The following is a 23,204-nucleotide window of genomic DNA, read 5'->3' as shown; positions in this document are numbered from 1 at the left end:
TTTGTCGCTTTAAATATTAAAAAGGAAAACAAGTAAGAAAGCTCTAGTCGGGCGTGTCACTCTAGCAGACACGATAGATATCAAGATATCTCAGAGGAAGGAAGAAAGGTATCTAAAATCAGAAGAATACAAAATGGCCAGCTAAAAACTCTCTAGCTCTTATAATTCAAGAGAACTCAGCGCTCACACAGACGGGCAGACTGACTCGGTTCGACTCAGCTCGTCGTCCTGATCAGGCATGATCTGCGCGTTACATACCTTGAAGTCGCATTTTCAATGGACAAGTTCAACAATGCTTTCAGTTCAGTTTATTCATATTATTATTAAGACTTTGCAAACGACTTGCGTGTACTAAAACAAAGATATTCGATGACTTAATCACCCAGCAATGGGCAGACCCAAGAAAGCCTTGAATGCGCGATTCACAAATATGGTATAGAGAGTCGAATCGCTATTCACAGTGCACTCGTCTGTGGTGGGCGTGGCAATGCCCGCCACACATAAGCTGCCATCGCTTCGTTCCACATGGAGGACACTGGAGGTGGCAGTCAGGCAATTTTTGCAGCCATCGAGTCTAGGGGAAGTCTCCGGCATAGCTCTCACACAGATATGTGTTGCATTTGTATTGATTCCGGTCACCGGACGACTTAGCTCCGGCACTCTGCAGTCGGATAGTCTCTCCAGGCGTAACTTGAACAAGCCACAGTTGGTCGCTGCAGACATGAAAGGAATAGCTCGAAAGACGATCATAGATCAGGTATACCCATATTAGTGCTTACCCTCGTTCTGAGCAAAGCCCACAGCATATAGCTTTGGCTGTCCTGCCAGCTCGTCCGCATGGCAGAGGACTGCTATGCTTGCATTTTCCATTAGCTTATCACTAAAATCAATGGCTGTGTGCAGCTCTAACAGTGCCAGATCTTTGTTCATTTGCTTGATTCCTGACTGGAATTATATAGAAAGAAGAGGGTATGACACGAGAAGTTATGATTGTGGCAAGCCAACAGAACCTTGATTTCATACTCCAGTTCTTCATCGTAGTTTACTCTCGGATCAGTGACACCCACTGCAATTCTGCTTGGGGTTCCGGCAATATTCGGCCCCACACACCTGCTCGTGGTCAGCAATCGGGTCGGAGACAGGATAATGGCTGTGCAATGGTAGTCAAAATAATCTAAATGCTTTGAAAGGTATAAGATGGGCACCAGATGCTTGAAGTTCGACAGTTGTCTAAGGTGTGAAGTTGGTTAAGGGTTAGTTAGGATCAACACAACAAACACGTATTTCGTCTAATTACATGACTGTTGAATGATGTGGCGGTGGTGTTGTTGGTGGCAGCGGTGTTGATGTTGTTGGCGGAACGTAAGCCTTCGGAAACCGATTGGGACAGCAGTGCAACTCTCTGCCGCTCAACGGCTCGAAGCCACAAGAAATTAAAGTATTGTGCTGATCCTTATATGCGTGCCATGTGATGCAATCGTTGGCCAGTTTGCACACACTTTTCCTGTCCAGGCATGGCGTGCCCTCTGTGCATTGAGATTTACAAAGAAAAGCAAGTGCAAAGTCAAGTGAAATACCAGCTCGTGGATATCTATTTACGATCCCAGATACTTGTGTATAACCCAAGAGCAGAAATACATTATATAAATAGGCTTAAAGAGCTCCCATATACACTCGCAGTATACAAATATATAGTGTATATATCTACACCACCAAGGAGCGTGCCAAACAGGAAAGAGCCATATTATCTAAAGCTTTAAGACTGTTCAACTTCTAATATCTAATAAAAATTAGGTTCCCATGGGATAAACCCCTCCACAGATAGACCTATAATCTATATGGCTTATACGGAAATATTGTTTGTTGGATACATTTAACTGTGTTGGAACGAATATTATTATTCAAATTTATACTTATTTTATTGAGCGTATAGACCGCCAGCAGTAGTGACCGGAACCCACCTTTCAATTGCAGTATTTTCGATGCATAGCTCTGTGCCCATGGAAGTAATATGCCAAGCATAATCACATTGATGATTTTCATTTTCATCGCTCTTGATAAACTGATTCACTTGTGTTTCGCGCGGGATCCCGAATGGAACTGAGCTTGCTTGCTTAGCTCACAGCTCTTATGTAACTAACATTTTAAACTCAAGCATCAGTCATGAACTGCTATATATATATATATAATATATATAATATTTAATATATATAAACATATTCTTGATTATTATGCGTCAAATTTAAAATACGTTATATATAGAGTAAAGTATATACTGACTAGCTGCTACTGAGTATCTACTAGTCGAATACTCCTGATTAGGAGCAATAATTCGCCAATTATCGTCCCTCCAGATCGCCGGAACGTTGTTGTATGACTGATTCATTGCCTTCGCAGTGCATCCACTCAGATATGCGTTCTTGCACTGATCTTCGTTGGGGTCTTCCCCAAACAGGAAAGCAATTTACCATATTGATAAATAATCGAAATGGCGCATTATTCACTCAGTTGTTAGCGCCACGTGTCACGATCTGTATCACCTTATCAATTGGCTCATATGTTCATATAAAGAGAAGCAGAGCGTTGGAACAATGAACGACCAATTCAATTAAGCGGGCCTACATTGCACAAACCCAAACGTCAGACCCCAACAACGTCAGACCCCAACTTTTCTGTGTGTGCGTGTACGATAAGCCAACGATATTTTCATGCCCATAGAGCAAGATCATAACAAGTATATACACATCGATATGTATATATAAAGTGCTTCCGGATGAGTGAGCCAAAAATATATCTACAAAGGTTTATCGAAAGAGTTGTGAGTTTAACTGGAAATAATTTCTATAAATTTCTTTCCTCTTTTGTTTGTTCTCATTTTTTGCTTGCTTTAATTCAAATTTAGCTCTATAATACTTGTCCCTCTGAGAGAAGAAATGGGATGGAATATGGCTTAGCGTTATCGTTAGCGCTGGCGATGGCGATCACAGTTCAGTTCCAAGTTGATGATGCTGTTTTATTTGCTCTCAATTTGCTCTCTAGTTTAGTAACCATAGAAGAAGACTTCATATGAGAAGGTGCGCGTCTGGTTGCACGCCAACAGTATGGATGCCTCGCTCTTGCCAATGCCTCCGGCCGTGAAATAGGCGCTGGCATCGTCGGCCGTTGTGTCCACATAGATCTCGATGCTGGTTAAGGTGATGGCATTGCCTTTATATGTCATCTCCACCTCAATATCCTCGGCTGTAGTGAAGCTCTCGTCATCATAGTTGTTTACCAACAGCTTATCGCCTAGTTGTGGCAAGAGTGATTAATGACGAGTGACGCGTGATGCATAATGAATCATAAATGAGGAAGAAGGAGTCATACATAATGAATAATAAACAACGAATAAGGCATTTCGAATGAAGTGTGTCGAGTGACGAGTGGCGAGTGACGAGTGACGAAAGAAAAATAAAAGGAGAAAGATTAAGCCGATTAGTGAGCTTTTCATATGAAACTCCTATTTGAACTAACCTGATATACGCTCGCCAGAACTGAATACAATGTTACCCTTGGCATGCTTCACTTTCTTGAGAGCGGTCAGCTTAATGTCCGGCTTGCGTGTCGTGAATCGATCCTCATCCGTGACAGGCTTGATCGGCGTGTAGATCAGATCGGTGGCGCGCTGCGATTGTGGCTGCGACGGCAACGACGACTGCGAATCCTGCTGCTGCGTTGGGGCAGCGAGTGCGCAAGCGCTCAGCAAAAGTAACGAGAGAATCACTCGCTGCATTTTGTGTACACGAAGCACCAAAAAAAAAACAACACAATAAAAACAAAGCGTTCACACGAGTGCAGTTTAGGAACGAGAGAGAGAGAGAGAGAAAGATAGTTGTGATTGGTTTTGTGATTTGTGGTTTGTTAGCTCCGCGCTCTTTGCAATCTAATTGGCAACTGTTTTGTGCATTGGCTTTTTATACCACACGCTCTTATCGGCGGTCAGCGTTAGATAAGGCAGCAACTCGACGACTGAACGATAAGCCACATAGCTTTACAGTATTGGCCATGGTTTGGCTTTATTTTCCTCTTTTTTTTCTTGATGTTGTTGTTTTTTTGCTCTTGTTTTTGTTCTTTGAGCACCTAATTGGCAATTATTTGCTCAGTTTCTATAAATAGGCCAACAGTTGAGAGCTAGTAATTTTAGACATGCCCTAACGCCAAATGGATTTAGCCAATTAACCAAGTCCCCAATTAAGCAATCTATCGCTTTGCTGCGCGTGGCCAGAATTTCCTAAAATAGCCATAAATAGATTAGCAAATGTGATCAAAATTCACCTGATCGCTGGAGCATGTGATAGCGACTTTTGTCAGTGTCCGAGTCAGTGTCAGCGTCAGCGTCAGCGTCAGTGTCAGCGTCAGTGTCATATGTATATTAGAAAATTACTATTTGCTTAATCTTGAGACGGGCTCTTCAAAGTGTTTGCCCAGGCAATTGACGCTGGCGTTTCCCCTGTCGATGAGCAAAATCAATAGCAAATATTATGAACAATCAACTATATAGTGTATGACTTATTTATCGAATTGCGACAGCAAAAATAATTTCCAATTTTCATTCAGAGTCTAAAACAGTGCGTTCAATAAGTCTACAGCCAGGCAAGCAAGCATTATATTGTCGACCGATGACAAAGATGATCATAAATGAATCAGCACTTCTTTAGAAAGTTGACTATTGCCAACAATCTAGACGTTCTTAACTTAGACTATGTGCAATCCAGTGACAAGTGCTCAGAGTTGTATAACAGCTGGCATCAACTGAATACTGAAGCAATTCTATTAGGATCTATTAGGATATTAGGATTTGAAAGATGAGAACTGAGGTCTAATGTAGTTGAAATCGATTTAAAAAGGAAATTCTAATAGGTATATATTTATATCTCTCGCTCTATATATATATATGAACTTAGAGCTTCCATAACTTTCTATGCCTTAAAAGATATCGGCGTATTTTTTATTTTCGATTCATCACGCCCCCCGTGGACGTAGCCTTATGCGTATCTTATCACTCGAGCAGACAAGTTAAAGCTGAAAAACAAAAAACTTGAAGTCCATACAACAATTAGCAAGCTGATCTGTTTGAAGATCAGCAATGCTATAACTAAAGCTGAAAACCTTTACACATATCTGAAATATCGATGAGTCCACAAACATTATAGTAGTATTAATATAACCATTCGAAATATGTCTAGCTTATCGATACAAAGATTTTAAGTCCATTAAATACAAGTTAACATTTTTACGATAGCCCGTTGGCAACAAATAATATCAAGAAAAGATCCAATGGTTAATAATGTGTAATATTTTAAGCTGCAAAAATATTTCTTTATCTTCTGATAGTGGACAGTTCTTTCTAAATTGATCCACCTTGATGGGTGAACACTATTTGAGTTAAACTTATCACATATATATGAATACAATTTATTTATATATATATATATATATATATATTTATATATATATATTGTGAAATTTAAATTCTATTAATAGCCCTCTAATCAAAGTCGTAAATATCTGGCATGTACTCGCAGCTTAGTTATATTGCTCTCGAGTATTTAGTTGAGATTGTTACCCCATGGAGAATTGTAATTATCGCTCTGGATGGTTCAAAATAAAGGCGAGACTTGGATGTTGTTCTTGACGCGTGTTTTTCTGTTGTTTTTTATTTTGTTCCTATTTATTAGATTTTGTTTTGCAATCGTAACCTTGATACACAAAGGAAAACAATCCTATCAACGGGCACCTGCTATAGAGCTACCCTATAAGCATAAATGAGCTATAAATGATATCGAACGTAAGCGATAAGTGTTTTCAAGCTTTGCTTTTCGGAATAACCGCACAAACAGGTGCTGCAGGGGCTCACGGAATACCCCTAATCAAAATGAAAATGGTTTACAGAGTATCTCGTTGCTGTGCACGCTCAACTGACTTGTTATCAATGAGCAAGAGTTGAGCATGGTAAGGAAGTGTGCATATATAATATTTCCTAGCTGAAATCCAAATTCGCATCTGAACGGAAATTATTTTTATTCGCATATATCGCTATTCCCCTGGGAGTATAGCAATCAAGATATAAGGCAACTTTCTTGATAACATATATCACAATTCTAACACGTAATACATCAGACGTCAACTTTGGCTGCAAGAGCCGATGCATAAACGATAACGATAACGATAACAGAGAAAGTTTCGGCTATCTCTAAATGAATTGTTATTCCCAGCCACAATGAAGAAATTCTCGGCTATCTCTTAAACAATTCAAAATTAATTAAAAACCAACAAATAAACTATAAATACATATTTGTATATATGTATATTTATATTTATTATATTTATTTATAAACCGTATTATTTTGCTGAGTTATTTCTATGACTCAGTCGCAAGTTTTTTCCTTGATCTTGGCACCAGAAACTATTGCAAGTCGCGTGAGCTGTGAATCGAAATAAGCACAATAAGTTCGATTTCTGCTCGTCTAGATAATGTCAGCGTCATTGGGCCGGTACGTTCGGAATGTCCCTGGGCTTAACACGAATTTATGGCATCGTATACCACTTGGAGTGGGAAGCGCGTGAGCACTCTCAATTTATTTGCCTGCATTGGCTGCCGACAGATATTTACGAAGGCTCCCAAAGCAGAAAGAAAGCCTCCACCCAGTGAATGCGCAAACAGTTTATAGATAGTAATTCATTTATAGTGGACAATACGATTATCGTTTGAAAGGAAAAGCAACGTAATTAGACAAAAAAAATAATGGGAAGGTTAACTTAGAATAAGGCTCAGTTGTCAGTTCGCTTAATCGGAACCAAAGTATTGCGCCTGGTAGGCGAAGTTCTCGGTCTGCTTAGCCTCCAGCACAATCGATATGAAGCGCTGGCCGATGCCGCCGGCAACCACATAGGCATTGCCCTCGTTGTTATCCTGGGTGCAAATCAGCTCCACAAAGGTCACAATGGATCCAGCGCCCGACTCCGGATACGTTATCTGCAGGCTAACGTCCTTGCGTGCCTGATAGTGGAACACATCGGCGCCCTGAGCAACCAGTCTGTCGCCTGAAAGTCGATTTCGATTGATTAGACATCAGCACAGATGCGTTGCATACTTTGTGGAGCGATCGCAACAGCTGCGACAGCTGCGGCAACTGCTCAACTATCGCACTTACCGGAGATGCGAGCGCCGAGCGTATAGCGAACGGACTGCTCGTTGGCCCGACCAGCTGGCTGCTTCACCAGACGCTGCATCTTCAGGCCCGGATGCTGGGCGACGAAATCGCGCACATTCTTTACCACAATAATATCGCGATGTACATCGGCACCACGTACCACGCCCGCCAAACTATCGGCCACCAGGCAACCAAAGACGGCCAACAAGAGACACAGACTCAATTTGCACATTTTGTGATTTGGATTGAAAAGGGTTTTTCAGATATAGATTTTTGTGATTGTATAGTTCCAACTGCTGCGAATGGTAATCGCTGAATGAGCTCTTCCATGGCAAACTCTTTATTATTTATAGTAGAGCCAATTAAGTGGAAGCCTTTGATTTCGGTTTCATTGAATTTCGCGCCGCACGCCCCCAGCGCCCTGCTCTTGCTCGAGCTGCCTCGGCCCTTATCACACCAATTGACAATTTCCATTGACAATGTTTTGGCCAACAACAACAGCAGCAACAACAAAAAGCCGAATCGTTGATAGCCCCACGCTCGACGAATGCCCTTCTAGCGCTACAATCTCGACTATTCCAGAGCTCTAGCATAGGCTGAACCATTCAAAGAATATTTTTTTTTTTTTTTTCAGTTTTAGAATTATCTCGACATCTTCTCAATGGGGCTGCATTATTTCTAATATTTCGATTTGCTATATATTTATATGAATTTATATGGCTTGACTATATGTATATATATATTGACTGTAGGTGAACTACGAAGAAAATGCTTGGGTATTTTATATTTGATATTTCATATTTGATATTTCATATTTGATATTTCATATTTGATATTTCATATTTGACTTCAGAATTCATACTTCAGAATTCAGAATTCCGACTTCAGAATTCAGACTTCAGACTTCAGGCTTCAGACAATAGACTTCAAACTTTTCAACATTCAGGTTTAAGATTTTCAGTTTTTTGAAGCTTGAGTCTACAAAATGATGCTCCTAAGCAAAACTTTTGGTCCTAAAATTAGCTGTTCTGATTGTGCATTATAAAGATATTAATAGAAAGATCTTCATATGTAACATAAATGTATATAGTAGAGTGACCTATTCGGTAAGTTGGCTGACGAACTTCATGAGCATATGGTAGAACTCTGTTGAACATGTATTTACCATAACAATGGCAGGTGAGATAAGACATGTTCCCGACCCAGCCCTGTCACTTCAAGTCAATTAAATTGAACAATTTGACGATATTGCGTTCCGCTCTCTGCCGATACGTTCGTGGGCCAACAAACTCATGTAGCAGGCCAAAATAAATGCCAGCTCTTCCCCGGTTACGGCCGATAAGTAGCGTCGCATCATAAACAACATAAACAGCACCTGACAATTTGACAGACACTGGTACGGTAGCTTTCTAATTAGCGATATGATTGGCTTAATATTCTAGAAAACGAACAACTTCCAATATTATTCCAGATCCACATCTAATTATAGTCAATTCTATTGCAGAGCGTTTCGCAGAACCCTATCGAGGACTTCCCTGGAATTAAAAATCATCAAGTGGACAATCATCGTCTGTCACAAATTAGCAAACAAGATTAGGCAACGGCCAGAGATAACGCTTTTTTTTATTCATCAATCCGTCAATTTGTCAAATCCTGACTCATACACTCTTCAGATAATTAAGAATTGGGTAAACAGATTTCTATGGCGTTTAGATTACGCTCCAATACCCTACTTCTAGTACTTGAGAAGACATTACTTGCCTTAAGAGTTATTCTTCCTTTAAGGAGGAGAGAGGAGAGAAGAGAGACGAGAGGGGAGAGAGGAGAAAAATGAGAAAAAGGCGAGAGCAGAGAGAAGAGAGAAGATTTAGAAAGAGAAAGAAAAAGAAAAAGAAACACATATAGAGAGCGAAATACACAGATAGAGAGAGAAAGAAAAAAGACAAATAGAGAGATATAAAGCAAAGGGATAGGATTGGGCAAGTGACAGAGAGACTCAGAAACACCGCCAGGGAGACAGACAGAGACAGACAGGCAGAAGGAAACAAGCTGAGAACGACACACAGAGAGACATGATACAGAGGCTTATAAACAGAGATACAGTACAATATAACAATAGAACTTATGCTTAATGACTTCATGAGAATTGCATAGTAGAGCGACTTTACTTTCTTACTTTATTCACAGTAAAATGAGAAGTAAATTTTGTCTGTGTTTGACTTGTATATAAATTCGATGAATGTATTCCTTGGTAAAGCTTACTCTAAAGAATTTTTCAATAGACAATTTCTCTCTCTCTCTCTTTCTTGGACAATGAAATTTAGTGTTTCTCTTCTGTTTTAGAAAACGTTTTTTCTTTTATTACATTACTATTCATTATTCAGACTTATAACTCTAGTTACATTTGAATGTAAATATTAATGTATGTATATTTTGTGTATATACCCTATTTAATATATATTGTATATATGCATGTATATGAATGTATAATAAAAATTACATTTAAAACACACAGCGACTGCGAGAAAAATGCGCGTGCTACAAATTGGGTGTTTGGTAGCTCCAATCTATAAACGTCTACGTAAAATACATTAAATTAAAGTTAACAAAATCAAAGTCAAATAAATGATTCAAAATAAAAAATGGACACAAAATTATAGTAATTAATTGGCAAAATCGCATCGAGTTAGGTTCTATAGTAATTTGTGGAATGTGGCAGCAATAAAAATAGTTAGTTAACACAGGCATATAAGAAATACATATATAGAGATATACATAGTTACATGGAGTTATAATAGGCATACATATGTACTATAAGATTACAAATAATTTTGCTGATATTCATAAAAATGTCCTGGCAAGGCTATATTGCAAACGATCTGGCGCCAATAGGTAATATATATATATATATATATATATATTCACATGATTCGCTCGCTTCCTTTTCGGCAGCGGCACTGCTCGCACACATGCTAAAACACTATGCATTCACTTATGCTGACGCTATCTCACTCTAGCGCCGCTCTCACTCGCTCGCATGCGTTGTGCACAACAACAATGTACACGCACGCAAACACACACACACACACGCCTACGTTTTCTTTAATTTGGGCTGGCGATAGTCTGGGCTAATTGTTCTCAAAAAGGCAATCAGATCTTACCTCTATATCAAATTGTTTACTAAATACGAATTAATTTGTTAATATCCGAATGAGAAATTATAGCAAACACTTATTTCATAAATTTTGTTCTTTTCAATACTTGGAGCTAAAATCGATCATTGTTCAATCTCATTTGGAATCACAAATGGATAATGCCTGACTCGACCGCTTGCCCATTCTCATGAAATATTTGAAGATCAATAATTGTGACGCCTTGTGTGTGCGTGTGTGTGTCTGAGTGCGTGTTAAAACCAACAACAATTCCGTTTTGTTTCATTTTTACTAAATTCCCTTTGTCTAAAACGGCGCCGAAACCGCCGTTTAACCCCCTTACCCCCATTTACCCCTGCCTGTCCTCTCTTGCTCGTCCCCCGTTGAAACCCTTGTTAGATATTGCTTTGACGCCTGGCTGCCTAACCGTCCGAACGTTCCTACCAGTGCGGACGGATCTCCTTGAAGAGCCACTTCTGGTAGCCATCGTTCACATCGCACTGTCCCAGCGAGAGCTGCTGTGTCGTTGGATGCAATGCCATGCACTTTTTGTGGACGCGATGCAGCAGATGTTTGGTTTGTTCGTTGTAGCTCCAGGGTCCATCCACGGTACCCAAGCGGCAGACGGCCAACTTAATGCCCTGACGATCGGCCTCCACGCAGCGCTCGCCAACGCCCAGCTGCCCGGCGGCATTCAATCGCACTAGCTGATTATTGCCACCGCCATGGCAGTAGGAGAGGCCCATTATAGCCGGCGGCTGGTGACCCATAGAATCCAGACAGCCATCGGAGGCCACCGAACGCAGCTCGCCCCAATGCAAGTTGGCAGGCAGGGCGGGAAATTTGTCTACCACATCGTAAGCGATGTTGTCCATGAACCATTGGAAGGATTTGCAATTGAGGCGCTTCTTCAGGGCCAGCTGCTCGGAAATATCGCCCATGTCTAGATAACGGGCCAGCGGTTCACGCGTGTAGAAGAACTCCTTATGTGTATCATCGAACCAGGTCTCAATGACACGCTTGTAGTTGATGGTAATCAACGGACCCTTCTTCTTGCTAGCCAGCTTGCCAAAGTTGTAGGGCATAAAGCCGCGGTAGACGTGGCCGACACGGGAGCAGGGCACCCATTCGATGCTGCCGCCACATTGCCAGATCTTGAAGCTCAGCTCAAAGTTCTCGCCGCCCCACACAAGCAAGCCAGGATCGTAGGCACCCAGTTCAAGGAAATACTCGCGATTAATCGCAAAAAGACCGCCGGCATGCGTCGGACTGCGATAGGGCTCAGAGTTGTGGGCACGACGACGCTGTTCACGGCGCGGCACCTCGTTCTCCTTGTACAGCATGCCCCACTCGAAGATGCCGCGGAAATGATTGTCGCTGCCATAGACCGGCCGATACTCGAAGCTCTTGTGATCGATGCCGTCAATGATGGGCACGGTCATCACAGTCCGATCCCGATAAATGGGCGCCAACAGTGGTGGCAGCCAGTTGAGATTCACCTCACAATGCGCATCCAGAAACACAATCACCTCACCTGCAACAAAATTCAAATATGAGCGAGACAGAAATATAAACAAGTTAACACTAATGGCTCGGACCACAGTCGTTCAAGTCTTAAGTAATATATATATTCCTGAGAAGCGCACAGAGGGGCACTACTTAAATAGCAGCTATTAATAGCAAATAAACGTATTTAGGAAAACACGCTTTCTCCACATTCCCTGGCCTTAGCCCAGTCTACACTATATATGAGATATACATATAGAATTTACTAATTGAACCGGTTTTATGATTCGCACAGCCCGCTCCGCTATGCCCAAAGCCGCTGCTGTTATTCATCTGCTAAACGCATATTAATTGAGTTTCTATGAGGATAGTCCATCTCCAGCTATATAGCACTCCTGCCAGTGTAGCCCACTCACCTGTAGCCTCCATGGCGCCACGAGAACGCGTGCGTATGAGACCCTCGCGTTCGGTATTGCGTATGATCTTGACCAGGCCTTTGAATTGCAGGACATACTCATCCAGTTTGCTGCGCAGATTCTCCTTGTCCGAGAAATCGTCCACCAGGATGATCTCGTGCAGCATGTGCTTGGGCGAGCGATCGATCACCGAGTGCACGGTGCGCATCAGCACGGAGAAGCCTTCGTTGTGGAACACAATGATGACACTGGTGGGTGCCAGATCGTATGGATAGTCCCAGTGCTTGCACTCCTCGAGACGCGTATCCCGCACCGAACGGTGCATCGATATCTCATCGGAGCAGGCAATATTCATGCCATATTCCATTTCGGAGGCATCTGCCACGTTCTTCTTGTCCGGCGACAGCGTGTGTCCATCTCCATTTTCGCCGGGTCCGGTACGTGGCTTCAGATCTTTCGGCTCAAAATTGCCCAGACCTACAAAAGCAAACAATTAGCCATATAACGATCGACATCTGAACACACACAAACACGATGCAACGCGATTGTAAACAAAGACCAGTTGTATTTGAATAAATGGCTACAACAGCAAGGCTGCCATCATATGATATCATCGCAGGCATATATTTATGTATGTGCGTTTTTGGGGGGAGATGTGGGGGGACGAGGCCATTGGAGCAGCCTGTGCAAGTGCTTTTCGCCAACTTACCCTCCACTAGCTTGGGCACCTCTCGTGGCCTATTCTCGAGCCGCTGATGACTGAACTTGGGTCCGCCGAAGCGCGTGTGATACGCCTCTTGGACTCGCTTGTGATGATCGCTCCAGTTGGCCAGCAGATAGAGCAGCGGCAAGATGACCAGCAAGCACAAAACCATGCGGCAAATGCGGCCGCTGCGTATATTACTCACACGCATCTCGCCCCAATTGTGATTCTCTCAACGAATCCGAAATGCCGATGCCAATGCCAATGCCAATGCCAATGCCAATGCCAATGCCAATGCCAATGCCAATGCCAATGCCAATGCCAATGCCTATGCCAATTCCAATTCCAATTCTAAATCGTGTTTGTGTTGACGTGTCTACGTATCTCTGTAGAAGTTGGCGTTGGCGTCGACGTCGCCGTCGCAGCAGTGGCTACGCGACAACAATGTAAGCCAAATAGTCAGCAACCGCCGCACAATAATTAGCCCAGCTAGCGGCCGCTTAAGAATTTTTGATTTCAGATGCGATGTCAATGTACGAAGCTGCGTGTATGAGCATATGTGTGAGCCTGAAAGCAAATGAATGTTACTGTGTGTGCGAGCAGGTGAGCAGTCGCTGCGAAAGCGTTGATCAAAAGGCAATCAGCGTTAATGATAAATGAACGTAGCGACTGAACACTTCACGCCAGTTGAAAGCAGTTACAGTTCGATGCGAATCGTTTTTTATTGCAACTGCTGCTGCTCACAATATACAACGCGGCCGCAACTAATGCAAATGCAATGCAGAAATAACTGCACTATAAACGTAAACAAAAAAAAATTGTTGCAGTATGCGGAACTGCCACGCGTTTGACGTTTTCTAGCACATCAGGTGGCACCTATAGCACTTCAGCGCCAACTGGCGGCAGCGATACACAATAAATGCCGGCTGCTATCGTTAATCGACAGACAAATATACTAAGCACAAACAAAAAATACCATACAGCCAATTTTATATGAACTTACGTTTGCTTGCGTTTGATTTTTGCGTTAACGTTGCTGATGCTTGCGCTTTACTTTCAAGGACGTTACGTTTGCATACGTACGTAAGTTTGATATTAAAATTTGAGTTTTTAAAAAATACGCGCCAATTTTTACTTGTAATATTGCTTTGTCGAAGACGTTGCAATAATCGAGCAGTTACATATATTTACATAATTCAATACATAACAACAATTTTATAATATACAATTACACATATGTACAAATGTACAGATAGAGCGTAATAATTATAATTACTGTTTACTGTGGATACACATATTTCTATAATGAGAGTTCAAAGATTAAAAGTGGCGAATCGCCCATGAAACGTGATGACAGTCACATTGGCGACCAATTTAATGATTCATCTTATTTGTTTTTTCGATGGTCAAAACGCTACCAACACGACGACGATCATAGAACGGTTCCGGTTCATGTAGCGCCCCGATTGCAGTTACTGCAGCAAATCCCCCGTCACCAGGATTATCACTCATCGTGTGTCCCGCTTCCTTCAGATATTCAATGACCTCAGAATTCACATCGGCCTCGTAATCTATGCGCATTGGTATCAGCTGATGATGCAGTCGACCATTATTGACAGCCAGCGAAATAGGCTCGCGGCGTATAAGATATTTCATGATGACCTAAAAAATACCAAATCAATTATCAATTACTCTTCTTGGCAATAAATTAGTCTACACTCTTAATATGCTATCTGCTCTAAAGCAATAATCGTATTAAGTTGGCTGCACTTGGTCATACATTAAGATATTCCTATTATCCATCCTATTTAGATGTCTAGACGTACCGTTGCCACACTAGTTGTGATTTTGGTTCCGCCAGCAGCTCCGACTAGCATGCGCACATCGCCATTGCCATCGACAATAATGGATGGATTCATGGAGGACATGGGCCGTTTGTGTGGATAAATGTAATTGGCAGGCGAGGAAGGCACACCAAAGCTGTTTATAACTCCCGGCGTTGAGAAGTCATCCATCTCGTCGTTCAATATGATGCCCGTTTGTGGTGATGCCACTTTGGCGCCAAAGCTGCCAGACAGCAAGAAAAAGAAACAATCATTAGTTTTTCAAAATAGATAACTGTGCTTCACACTCACTAGGTGTTTATAGTGCTGGTTATGGATATGGCGTCGCCATTGCTGGCCAACACATTCATATGAGCCGTGCCGTGATCGGGCTCCACTGTGAAATTGGCGCCATAGTACATATAATCCTGCGACGTTTTGTCATCCTTTATCAAGGAGCGCACGGTTTTGACCAGATCTGTGCCAAGTAGCTTCTCCAGTTGCATCTTTATACTCTCGCCATACTCTGGGTCGTTCTCATAGTCACCCAAATTCGAGCGCTGACCGTACGCATGCTTAAAGCTCTCAATAACACGCTGCCAGTAAATGGCCTCATTATCCGAATACAGGTCGCTCATCACGTTCAATATAAAGGCCAGAACCGGACCGCTCGATGGCAATGGTGTTGTATATAATGTGAAACCGCCCGTAACATTTGCCGATATGTGGCCATCACTTTCCCAACGGCACCTGCGAATGAGCCAAATAGAATAATGCGATTACATTTAGGCACAAATAGACGACGCACACTTCAATGTAGATATCTGAATGAAACTCTGATGTATTTTCCAGTGATCCCACGGAAAACTAAACGTCCATGTTTAGCATTTCGCTGACAATGTTATGCATTTACTTCTATCAAATAGAATCTTGACTAGCCCTAACTCAAGTACCATCTAGTGTTGCATAACGAACTTAAAATCTTCGCCATTATAGAACTCTGTATCTCAGTTACTTCCATAAATCACTAAGTCTAGCTAAGGCAGAGCTAAAGCTATCTATCTGAAAGGCTATGTAGTGTTCTATAACATGTTTAAGAATCGCATGGATCCTTCTCTTAAGACTAACTTGAAATGCTTCGCTTTTAGGGCACTAAATAACTGTGATACTTGCTTGAAATTTTTGAGATCCTCTAAAGTAATGATGCCGCCTAATTTTCTAATGTCCTCAATGAACTTAACGCCCGTCTCGCCGCCATCGTAAAGCTCGCCGGCGCCATTGTTGGCAATACGTTCGAGCGTATTGGCCAAAGCAGGACGCTTCATATAATCGTGTTCCACATACGGCTCACCCTTCTCGTTCAGGAACATTTTGGCCAGCGCTGGATCGCTTTTGATTTGGGATATCTTGGAGCTGATGGCAGCGGCCAGATAGCGGGACACAACATGACCCTCGCGGGCCATCTTAATGGACGGCTGAAACAGATCCTTCCACGGCAGTCGGCCATATTTCTGATGCATCTCCCAATAGCCGAGTATTTCGCCAGGCACACCGCCCGCCAGTGCGCCAGTTACCTCCTTCTGACCGACAAACATCTCCTTGTGGGCAGCAGCCGGAGCCGATTCGCGGGCAATAACCGTTTCCACTTTACGCGTGCGCCGTGTGTAAATGGTGGCCACAAAGCCACCGCCGATGCCCATCGAGTGCGGCAGCATAATGCCCTCGCAGAGCAGCGTCGCAATTGCCGCATCCACGGCGGAGCCACCCTCCTGCAACATGCTGCCACCAACCTCGGCGCATCCGATGCCATTGGAGACAACAGCTCCCGTAATATAGCGCGTATCCCTGGATCTTAGTCCGAAGACAAGGCCAAGCGTCAGACCAGTGACCATTAGAGCGACGATCGATAGCCATACAAGGCTCTTCTTATTCAACAGCAGCCTAAAAATGAAATTTTAAATATGAATACGTGAAAGTACACATAAATATAAATATTAACATAAATATGAAAAAAAAAAAAAATATATATATATATGTGTAAACAGCGAGAGCGTATGTTCAAAATCGTGCGCAAGTAATCGAACTCGAAGCCCAATTCAAGTGGATTCCCAAGTGGATTAGCCGGGATTTCATTAATTGCCCAAGTTCTGTTTGAACACTCTGATTAGACTAACCAAGTTAGATTGTTTTCGGCTTTTATTTTCTTATATATATTTATATATATATATAATATTATATATATAGAAATATAAATTTGTATCGCTACCCTTTTATTTACTGACGCAGCGACAATTGGCCCAATAATTTTTTTTTTATATTTTTTTCTCTATGATATATATATATATATGCATATATAAATATATATATATATACATATATACACATATATGTGTGTGTATATAAGTTACATTCGAAAGAAATCGACATTTATATTTTGGCTCCAAGCATACTAAGATAGTATGCAAAGGCTTCTCGTATGTGTACTATATACGTACGTATATATATAGAGTGGAGTGAATGAAGACGAGTAGAGACTTGGGTCGTATCTAGAAGAGGAAGCTTGTGTAGAATCGATGAGTCTGTTGATAAAACTACCGTAAATTGCTTTGTCACCTCAACTATTTTCATTCCATTATCAATGGCTGTAACGATGCTCTGTGTTTGCGCCATTGATAAGGTGTTTAATTTGATATAGAACGCCTTTAACACTTGGAAAAAACTCATCAAACTTAGCAACATCCTAACGGTAGTTTAATGGTAGTTTTCAAGAGGATTCGATAGAAAATTAGATTTCAAAGAGCTAAAAAAATACGAATTAAAGAGCTGACCAAAATATATGGAAGTCTTATGAATTAGTTAGTTTTGTATGTATATATGTATATATATATAAATATATATCGATCATATTTGATTTCATTTCATTCGTTTTATTGGCTTTTTGCACTTATAAAAATCAGAAATTCCTGATAAAGATCTTTATGTTTGGAACTAAATTCATTAACTGATTGTTCAATCAAAACTGAGCTGAACTGAAGTGTGGTCGTTTAGTCGGTCATTTATATCTTAATTATTCGATTAGAAAAGTCTTCATAACAATAAAAGTCGAATATCCAACGATATATATGCGTATGTATATACTCAAGACACTAACTTGGTTGTCTTATTGTGATATAATGCACTTGAAGGCAATATCGTTGCGCCGTTTCAAGTACCATGACATTTCATATTGTTCTGCTCAGGCCGCTAATTTGGCTGGTCATCCTTCTAGCAGTCCACGTGCATCATGCAACATGGAACACATTCATTCCAAACGCTTCTCTTATCAGCCTGCTATAAGTATAGTATGTGTATGTCAAGCGACAAATATGGCCTATCGTAAAGATACGTATTTCAGCTGTTAGGCTCGACAGTGCCATTAACAGGCAATTTTCTATAATTAACGGCGATTTTTTATACCCTGCAATCATTTTAATGAGTGCTTGCGTTTCTGATAGCGTTCGAGGGTCCAGTATATATCGGGTTGAATGGATGCCTATTAGAGCTAAACTGTAGCAAAACTCATTCAATATCGAACTTAACTTATCGTTTAACGACACTTTTTATCGTTGATCTAAGATCGATAACTATCAGCTCTCCGTAGCTGTATCTCACAATTAACAAACAAGATAAGATATCTATTGTCAATTGGATCATAAGTTACACTTTTGTAGAATGGCATTGGGATTCTCCCTTTCACATCTATCAAGATAATCCAGGGTATCTGCCCGTCTAGACCGCTCGTGACTGGCAAATTTGGATTGTTTGTTTACCAATTTCTAGTGACGTAGGCTAAGGCGTAGAAATAGCGCACGCGACTAAATCATAAGTAGCCGATCGTAAATCATTGGTCTATTAATTTCAAGAGTTTCAAGTGTCTAGCTGTACGTGGTTCGAACTCGAAAATCGAGTTCGATTTCTGCACACTCATTGTCTTTGATGAAATCTCTTTGCAGATTAGGATCGAGCCATATTTGAGTATATCATCGATAGGTATTACCTATTATAACTGTACCACATTTATGATACCCAAATTTTTGTGCAGTTTTACAGTCTTTTGATAGGTAGTTCAACGGTAGCCGCCTTTATTAGTGGCCGCCGGCGCTCCCATTTGATCAACATTTTTCGATTGATAAAACGTATATTTATGTACATACATGAATTTTCTGCAGCCCTATCTCTTCCGATACGCATTGTTCTTAATACACCCAAACACACCAAAAGTCTTTATATGAGTCAAAGAACGCAAGTCATCTTCTTAGAACCTTAAAACAAAATTACCACTCGAAAATAACTATATCTATATCTATATGTGCCCATAGAGTGTTGAGGAAACAGACTTTGAGTTTTAGCTGTTTGTTTTATGACCATAGTAAATATTTAGCACGCAATTAGCTTTCGTTTTTTTTTTATGCTACAAATACTCATGCGCTATGGATATAGACTGAGGCTGGAGCTGAGACTACGTCACTTATTTAAGTGGAGCTCTACAAATGGGTCTTCGTCACTACTAAGCAGAATCATCATCATCTATACCGAGAGGTACCGCAATAAAAATTGATTAGAAAACGTGATCACATAATATTACACCAAAAAAATTCATTATAAATCAGTAAACTATAAATAATACTGGAAATACCCATAATAAACAGGGAAAGAACCCCACAACCAGTTACACTAGTTATACTAGGTTTTATTTGTTCATTTCGATAGATTGTCTCTATGTGTTGAGGGCCTAGTAAGGGGCACTCAGAGATAACGCATAAGATGTTCCCCAAATTTAGAAATCGATAAATGTATATTCAGAGTGTTCAGAGATCTTAAGTGTTCTAGAGTTCATATTACATTATCACATTATCCATTAGCCTTTTATATGGTCTTTGCTAATTATCGTTCTAAGCTTTGTTTCTACTTTTCGCAAAGCCAGCATGACTCTCTCTCTCTCTCTCTCTCTCTCTCTCTCTCTCTCTCTCTCTCTCTCTCTCTCTCTCTCTCTCTCTCTCTCTCTCTCTCTCTCTCTCTCTCTCTCTCTTTGTCTCTCGCTCTGCCGGTAATTGAGAGAATCTAGCAAAGCATGAATTATTGTTAATTATTTTTTGTTATATATATTCTCTAATTTATTCAAGCGTTTTGTTTTTATCAACAAAATTAATTTACCGCCAGCTACGTGTGTCAATGTCAGCAGAAAAATGTCAACAGAAAATTATGAAATAAAAACAAAATCAAATTTAAAACAAAATATAATAAATAACTCTGATTGTGACACGTTCATCAATAATCTGTTTATACTAAAAACTATAGGAATGTAAGATATACCTGATTGTGATTGACCTTGGAAGACGTTTTGGTCCAACAACTTTGACTTAACTTAGATATTAGGCAGATGAAAAATAACTTGAAATTCAGAAATCGATATTAATCGCTAAATATCTTTTACGATTGGCGGTCATTAATACTCACACAAAGACTTTTAGTACTATAGAAATCGTTCATTGTAAAAGGAAAATTCTAAATTAATCGATAAATATCTATTGTTTGTGCTTACACAAAAAATATGAAAATATAAAAATCGATAACTATTATAAAGAAGCATACCAATGATCAAAACTGTTGAAACCGATATCAATAATCAAGAAAAATATCGAAATTGTAACGATTGTAAGCATATAAATCGATAACAGTGACACAAATTGATATCATTATCAAAACGTTATAAATCGACAACAGTAAAGATGTGTATCGAAATCTGAAAATCGATACAAAACGATAAATATAAATAAATAATTTGCTGTAAATAAGCCCAATATTATAATCCCTCTGAACTAACTAAAGTATCCAACAATTGAGTACCTCTCGCTGAATAACTCCTTATTTGGCCATCATACTTTGGGGCCATAAATAGTCAAGTGTGTATTTCCTCAAGTGAAAGTGAATTAGAGTTAGCAGCATTTCAGATATAAGCCCTATACGCACTTCGATACGTATGCGAGCAATTTATGAGTTCATTAAAGGTAGTTGCTTTGTGACTCTGCTATTATAAAACGATAACAATTGTTTGACACTTAATTGTGGCTATGTCGTTATCTTCATCTTATCGGAGGCAACACATATATCCATAAATGTCTTTATTTAGCATGCCGTTAAGCAGCGCAATAATCCATTTCTCAAATATTTGTAGCTTATTGTAAATTTTGAAGGTCGCAACGTGGTCACTAAGTGCATACATACAACATTTATATATATATACAATATTAACATATACATACATACATACAATATATATATATATATATATATATATATATATATATAAATGGTATCGCATAACATGGTCCATAAAACTGCCTAATTGCAAAGTTACGACGCGACGATAAGTTAAAAGCTCGATAAAATACGTTTAAACAACGTTTTTAGCAGGAAGAATCGCTCTTTAGATAACACACACAGACACACTCTCGCTGTCCCTCTCTCTCGCTCTCTCATACCTATTCTCGCGTCTTCGTTCTCTCCAACAAGCCGTCTGCTCAGAAGCAAAAGGAATTCTGCAATCTTGCTCACATTTTAGCGTATTTCAGTTACATATCACTTCTAATTAGTAAGCATGCTGTAAGTTGCGCTGATAGACTTTGGGCTACCCTGTTCATGTTAAAGTTGTCTTTATTATGCAACAACCAATTTGAACTCTATATGAACTCTATTAAGTCATTTGCTTCAGCGAAAGCTTTTTTAACAATCTGCTCATATTTTATTTATTATGAATAATTATGCTTATTTTTATCATCGAACTATTAGTTGAGTAAACAAACCACAATTTCGAGCAACTTTCACAGTGCATCCATATACATATATATATATATATATATATATATTCGACTATACTATGTTTTCCCCTTCCAAGCTTAAGCATACTTATTACAGGGTATTTGACAGGAGCAGCAAGTGTGATTGACTATGATACAACTACAAATGATACGTGTATCGTGCAAATACCATATATGATTGCCTTAGTTCTGTTTGCGATTCTTTCATCTTCAACACATTTGTTGCTGCTGCTGTTATTGTTGTTGTTGCCTATGATACACCTGATATGCTAGTGTTTGGGTGTTCAAGTGTGAAGCAGGCAATATAGTTCACAGTTAACACAAAAAAAGTAACAGAAATTAGAACTTTTACCTGTGCATACTCATCGATTAAAGATCGATAACAATTGAACTATGATTGAGCTGATTGCCTAGCTTAGTTTAAAAAATTTATAGTTTACTCAAGTTTATAAATTTTTTTTAATTAAAATTGAAGTCGAATCAACTAAGATTCATTGGCGACAGGTAAATGTATTGATTCATCTATATACGGATATATATAGTATAAGTAACTGCATTGACGCAGCTGAACAGTCTCGAGGATTGGATAGTAGAATTCTATGAATTTTATTGATAGGGCTAATTACATGATTAATAATACCATATAACACTTACCTCATTTTGTGGAATTATTAGCGCCTCACAAATTGTTTGAACACTGGGCAAGAGCAAAATAAAATGAAAACAAAAATTTAAACAAAAACTAATAAATAATTTATGCTGTTCACAGCAAATTATGCAAATATGGTAAATCGTAAGTAAAAAAATAATATTAAAAAAAATGCAAAACAAAAAATTAAATAAACAAAAAGCACTAACAATGTCACGTTGGTGGAGCCGCTTTATAAATGCGTCAATTGCGAATATTCTCAGTCGTTGCCGTTAGAGGGGGCTAGCTAACTGAGCACTTGTCGCGCTTAGCCTCGACTGATGTGCTGGGACCTAGTGCGGCGCCGCATTACAACTTTGTTTCGATTCCATTCGATTCGACTCGATGTATTTTATTTTGGTTTTGGTATTATGTACGTCAACACACATATATGCACTTTTTTTAAAGTAACTAACTGTTCTTTATCGAAAGAGCCAGCGCAACTTACACACAAACGCAGACGCACTCGCACACGCACACACATGTACATGTTCTGCGCAAAAACATTTGCAGAGAGTCGCTCTAAGCTTTACGCTCCCTAGTTTAAATTGATCGTTGTGAGCTTGCGGGAAAAAATGAAAATGAAACTAGCAAAAACAATAACAGTAATACACGCACACACGTTACTGCATGCATGTATACGAGTTTGATTTGTGCAAGTTTAAAATTATATGTGTTTGGCGCAAAGCTAAGCCGGGCTGCCGACTCGCCGGAGTTGACGATAATTATGTATCAGCTCGTGCAAGCCGTCATATGCATATATGTATACAGGTATGCAAATAGTGTTAGCATGTGTGTGCGGGAGAGGGCGGCTAAACTAAGCTTGAAAACAGCTGTTGCATTCTTGTTTTTGTTCGAAACCAGCT

At 40.0% G+C, this 23,204-nt stretch overlaps 5 protein-coding genes and 1 long non-coding RNA gene across 8 annotated transcripts; 1 reads left to right on the top strand and 5 right to left on the bottom strand.

Moving 5' to 3' along the window:
* Positions 1-300: 300 nt before the first annotated feature.
* On the bottom strand, positions 301-2,108 carry LOC111603168. The gene is made up of 5 exons (XM_023320647.2): positions 1,962-2,108; positions 1,298-1,526; positions 1,011-1,230; positions 780-945; positions 301-713 (listed from the first exon to the last, which is right to left on the bottom strand). The coding sequence occupies exons 1-5, from the start codon at positions 2,047-2,049 to the stop codon at positions 379-381; spliced, it is 1,038 nt and encodes a 345-aa protein (XP_023176415.1). The 5' UTR covers positions 2,050-2,108; the 3' UTR covers positions 301-378.
* An 884-nt stretch (positions 2,109-2,992) lies between these two features.
* On the bottom strand, positions 2,993-3,941 carry LOC111603149. Its single transcript, XM_023320624.2, has 2 exons — positions 3,514-3,941; positions 2,993-3,288 (listed from the first exon to the last, which is right to left on the bottom strand). Exons 1-2 carry the CDS (start codon positions 3,770-3,772, stop codon positions 3,041-3,043), a joined length of 507 nt encoding a protein of 168 aa, XP_023176392.1. The 5' UTR covers positions 3,773-3,941; the 3' UTR covers positions 2,993-3,040.
* Positions 3,942-6,703: 2,762 nt separating this feature from the next.
* LOC111603160 lies at positions 6,704-7,499 on the bottom strand. Its single transcript, XM_023320638.2, has 2 exons — positions 7,194-7,499; positions 6,704-7,083 (listed from the first exon to the last, which is right to left on the bottom strand). The coding sequence occupies exons 1-2, from the start codon at positions 7,423-7,425 to the stop codon at positions 6,827-6,829; spliced, it is 489 nt and encodes a 162-aa protein (XP_023176406.1). The 5' UTR covers positions 7,426-7,499; the 3' UTR covers positions 6,704-6,826.
* Positions 7,500-8,126: 627 nt separating this feature from the next.
* LOC111603189 lies at positions 8,127-9,040 on the top strand. Its single transcript, XR_002751663.2, has 3 exons — positions 8,127-8,299; positions 8,373-8,589; positions 8,698-9,040. It is a non-coding gene; the product is annotated as an uncharacterized LOC111603189 (long non-coding RNA).
* A 629-nt stretch (positions 9,041-9,669) lies between these two features.
* LOC111603175 (N-acetylgalactosaminyltransferase 7) lies at positions 9,670-13,859 on the bottom strand. Of its 2 annotated transcripts, none has more exons than XM_023320657.2 (4): positions 13,672-13,859; positions 12,977-13,537; positions 12,268-12,744; positions 9,670-11,879 (listed from the first exon to the last, which is right to left on the bottom strand). In XM_023320657.2, the coding sequence occupies exons 2-4, from the start codon at positions 13,179-13,181 to the stop codon at positions 10,786-10,788; spliced, it is 1,776 nt and encodes a 591-aa protein (XP_023176425.1). In that variant the 5' UTR covers positions 13,182-13,537; positions 13,672-13,859; the 3' UTR covers positions 9,670-10,785. The 2 variants fall into 2 exon arrangements, with proteins under 2 accessions (XP_023176425.1, XP_023176424.1); XM_023320656.2 differs by having other exon boundaries at positions 13,715-13,859.
* A 395-nt stretch (positions 13,860-14,254) lies between these two features.
* LOC111603112 (scoloptoxin SSD14) lies at positions 14,255-22,619 on the bottom strand. 2 transcript variants are annotated; one of them, XM_023320581.2, is made up of 6 exons: positions 22,509-22,619; positions 22,305-22,347; positions 15,967-16,734; positions 15,106-15,543; positions 14,797-15,037; positions 14,255-14,632 (listed from the first exon to the last, which is right to left on the bottom strand). In XM_023320581.2, the coding sequence occupies exons 2-6, from the start codon at positions 22,307-22,309 to the stop codon at positions 14,345-14,347; spliced, it is 1,740 nt and encodes a 579-aa protein (XP_023176349.1). In that variant the 5' UTR covers positions 22,310-22,347; positions 22,509-22,619; the 3' UTR covers positions 14,255-14,344. The 2 variants fall into 2 exon arrangements, with proteins under 2 accessions (XP_023176349.1, XP_023176350.1); XM_023320582.2 differs by lacking the exons at positions 22,305-22,347; positions 22,509-22,619 and adding an exon at positions 16,968-17,005.
* Between the last annotated feature and the right edge of the window lie 585 nt (positions 22,620-23,204).

Source organism: Drosophila hydei, unplaced genomic scaffold (genome assembly GCF_003285905.1).
Source record: "Drosophila hydei strain 15085-1641.00,03,60 unplaced genomic scaffold, DhydRS2 tig00000211-arrow-pilon, whole genome shotgun sequence".
Taxonomy (NCBI): Eukaryota; Metazoa; Arthropoda; class Insecta; order Diptera; family Drosophilidae; genus Drosophila; species Drosophila hydei.
The sequence above is the reverse complement of the archived record's forward strand: the minus strand, read 5'-3'. Positions and strand labels throughout refer to the sequence as shown.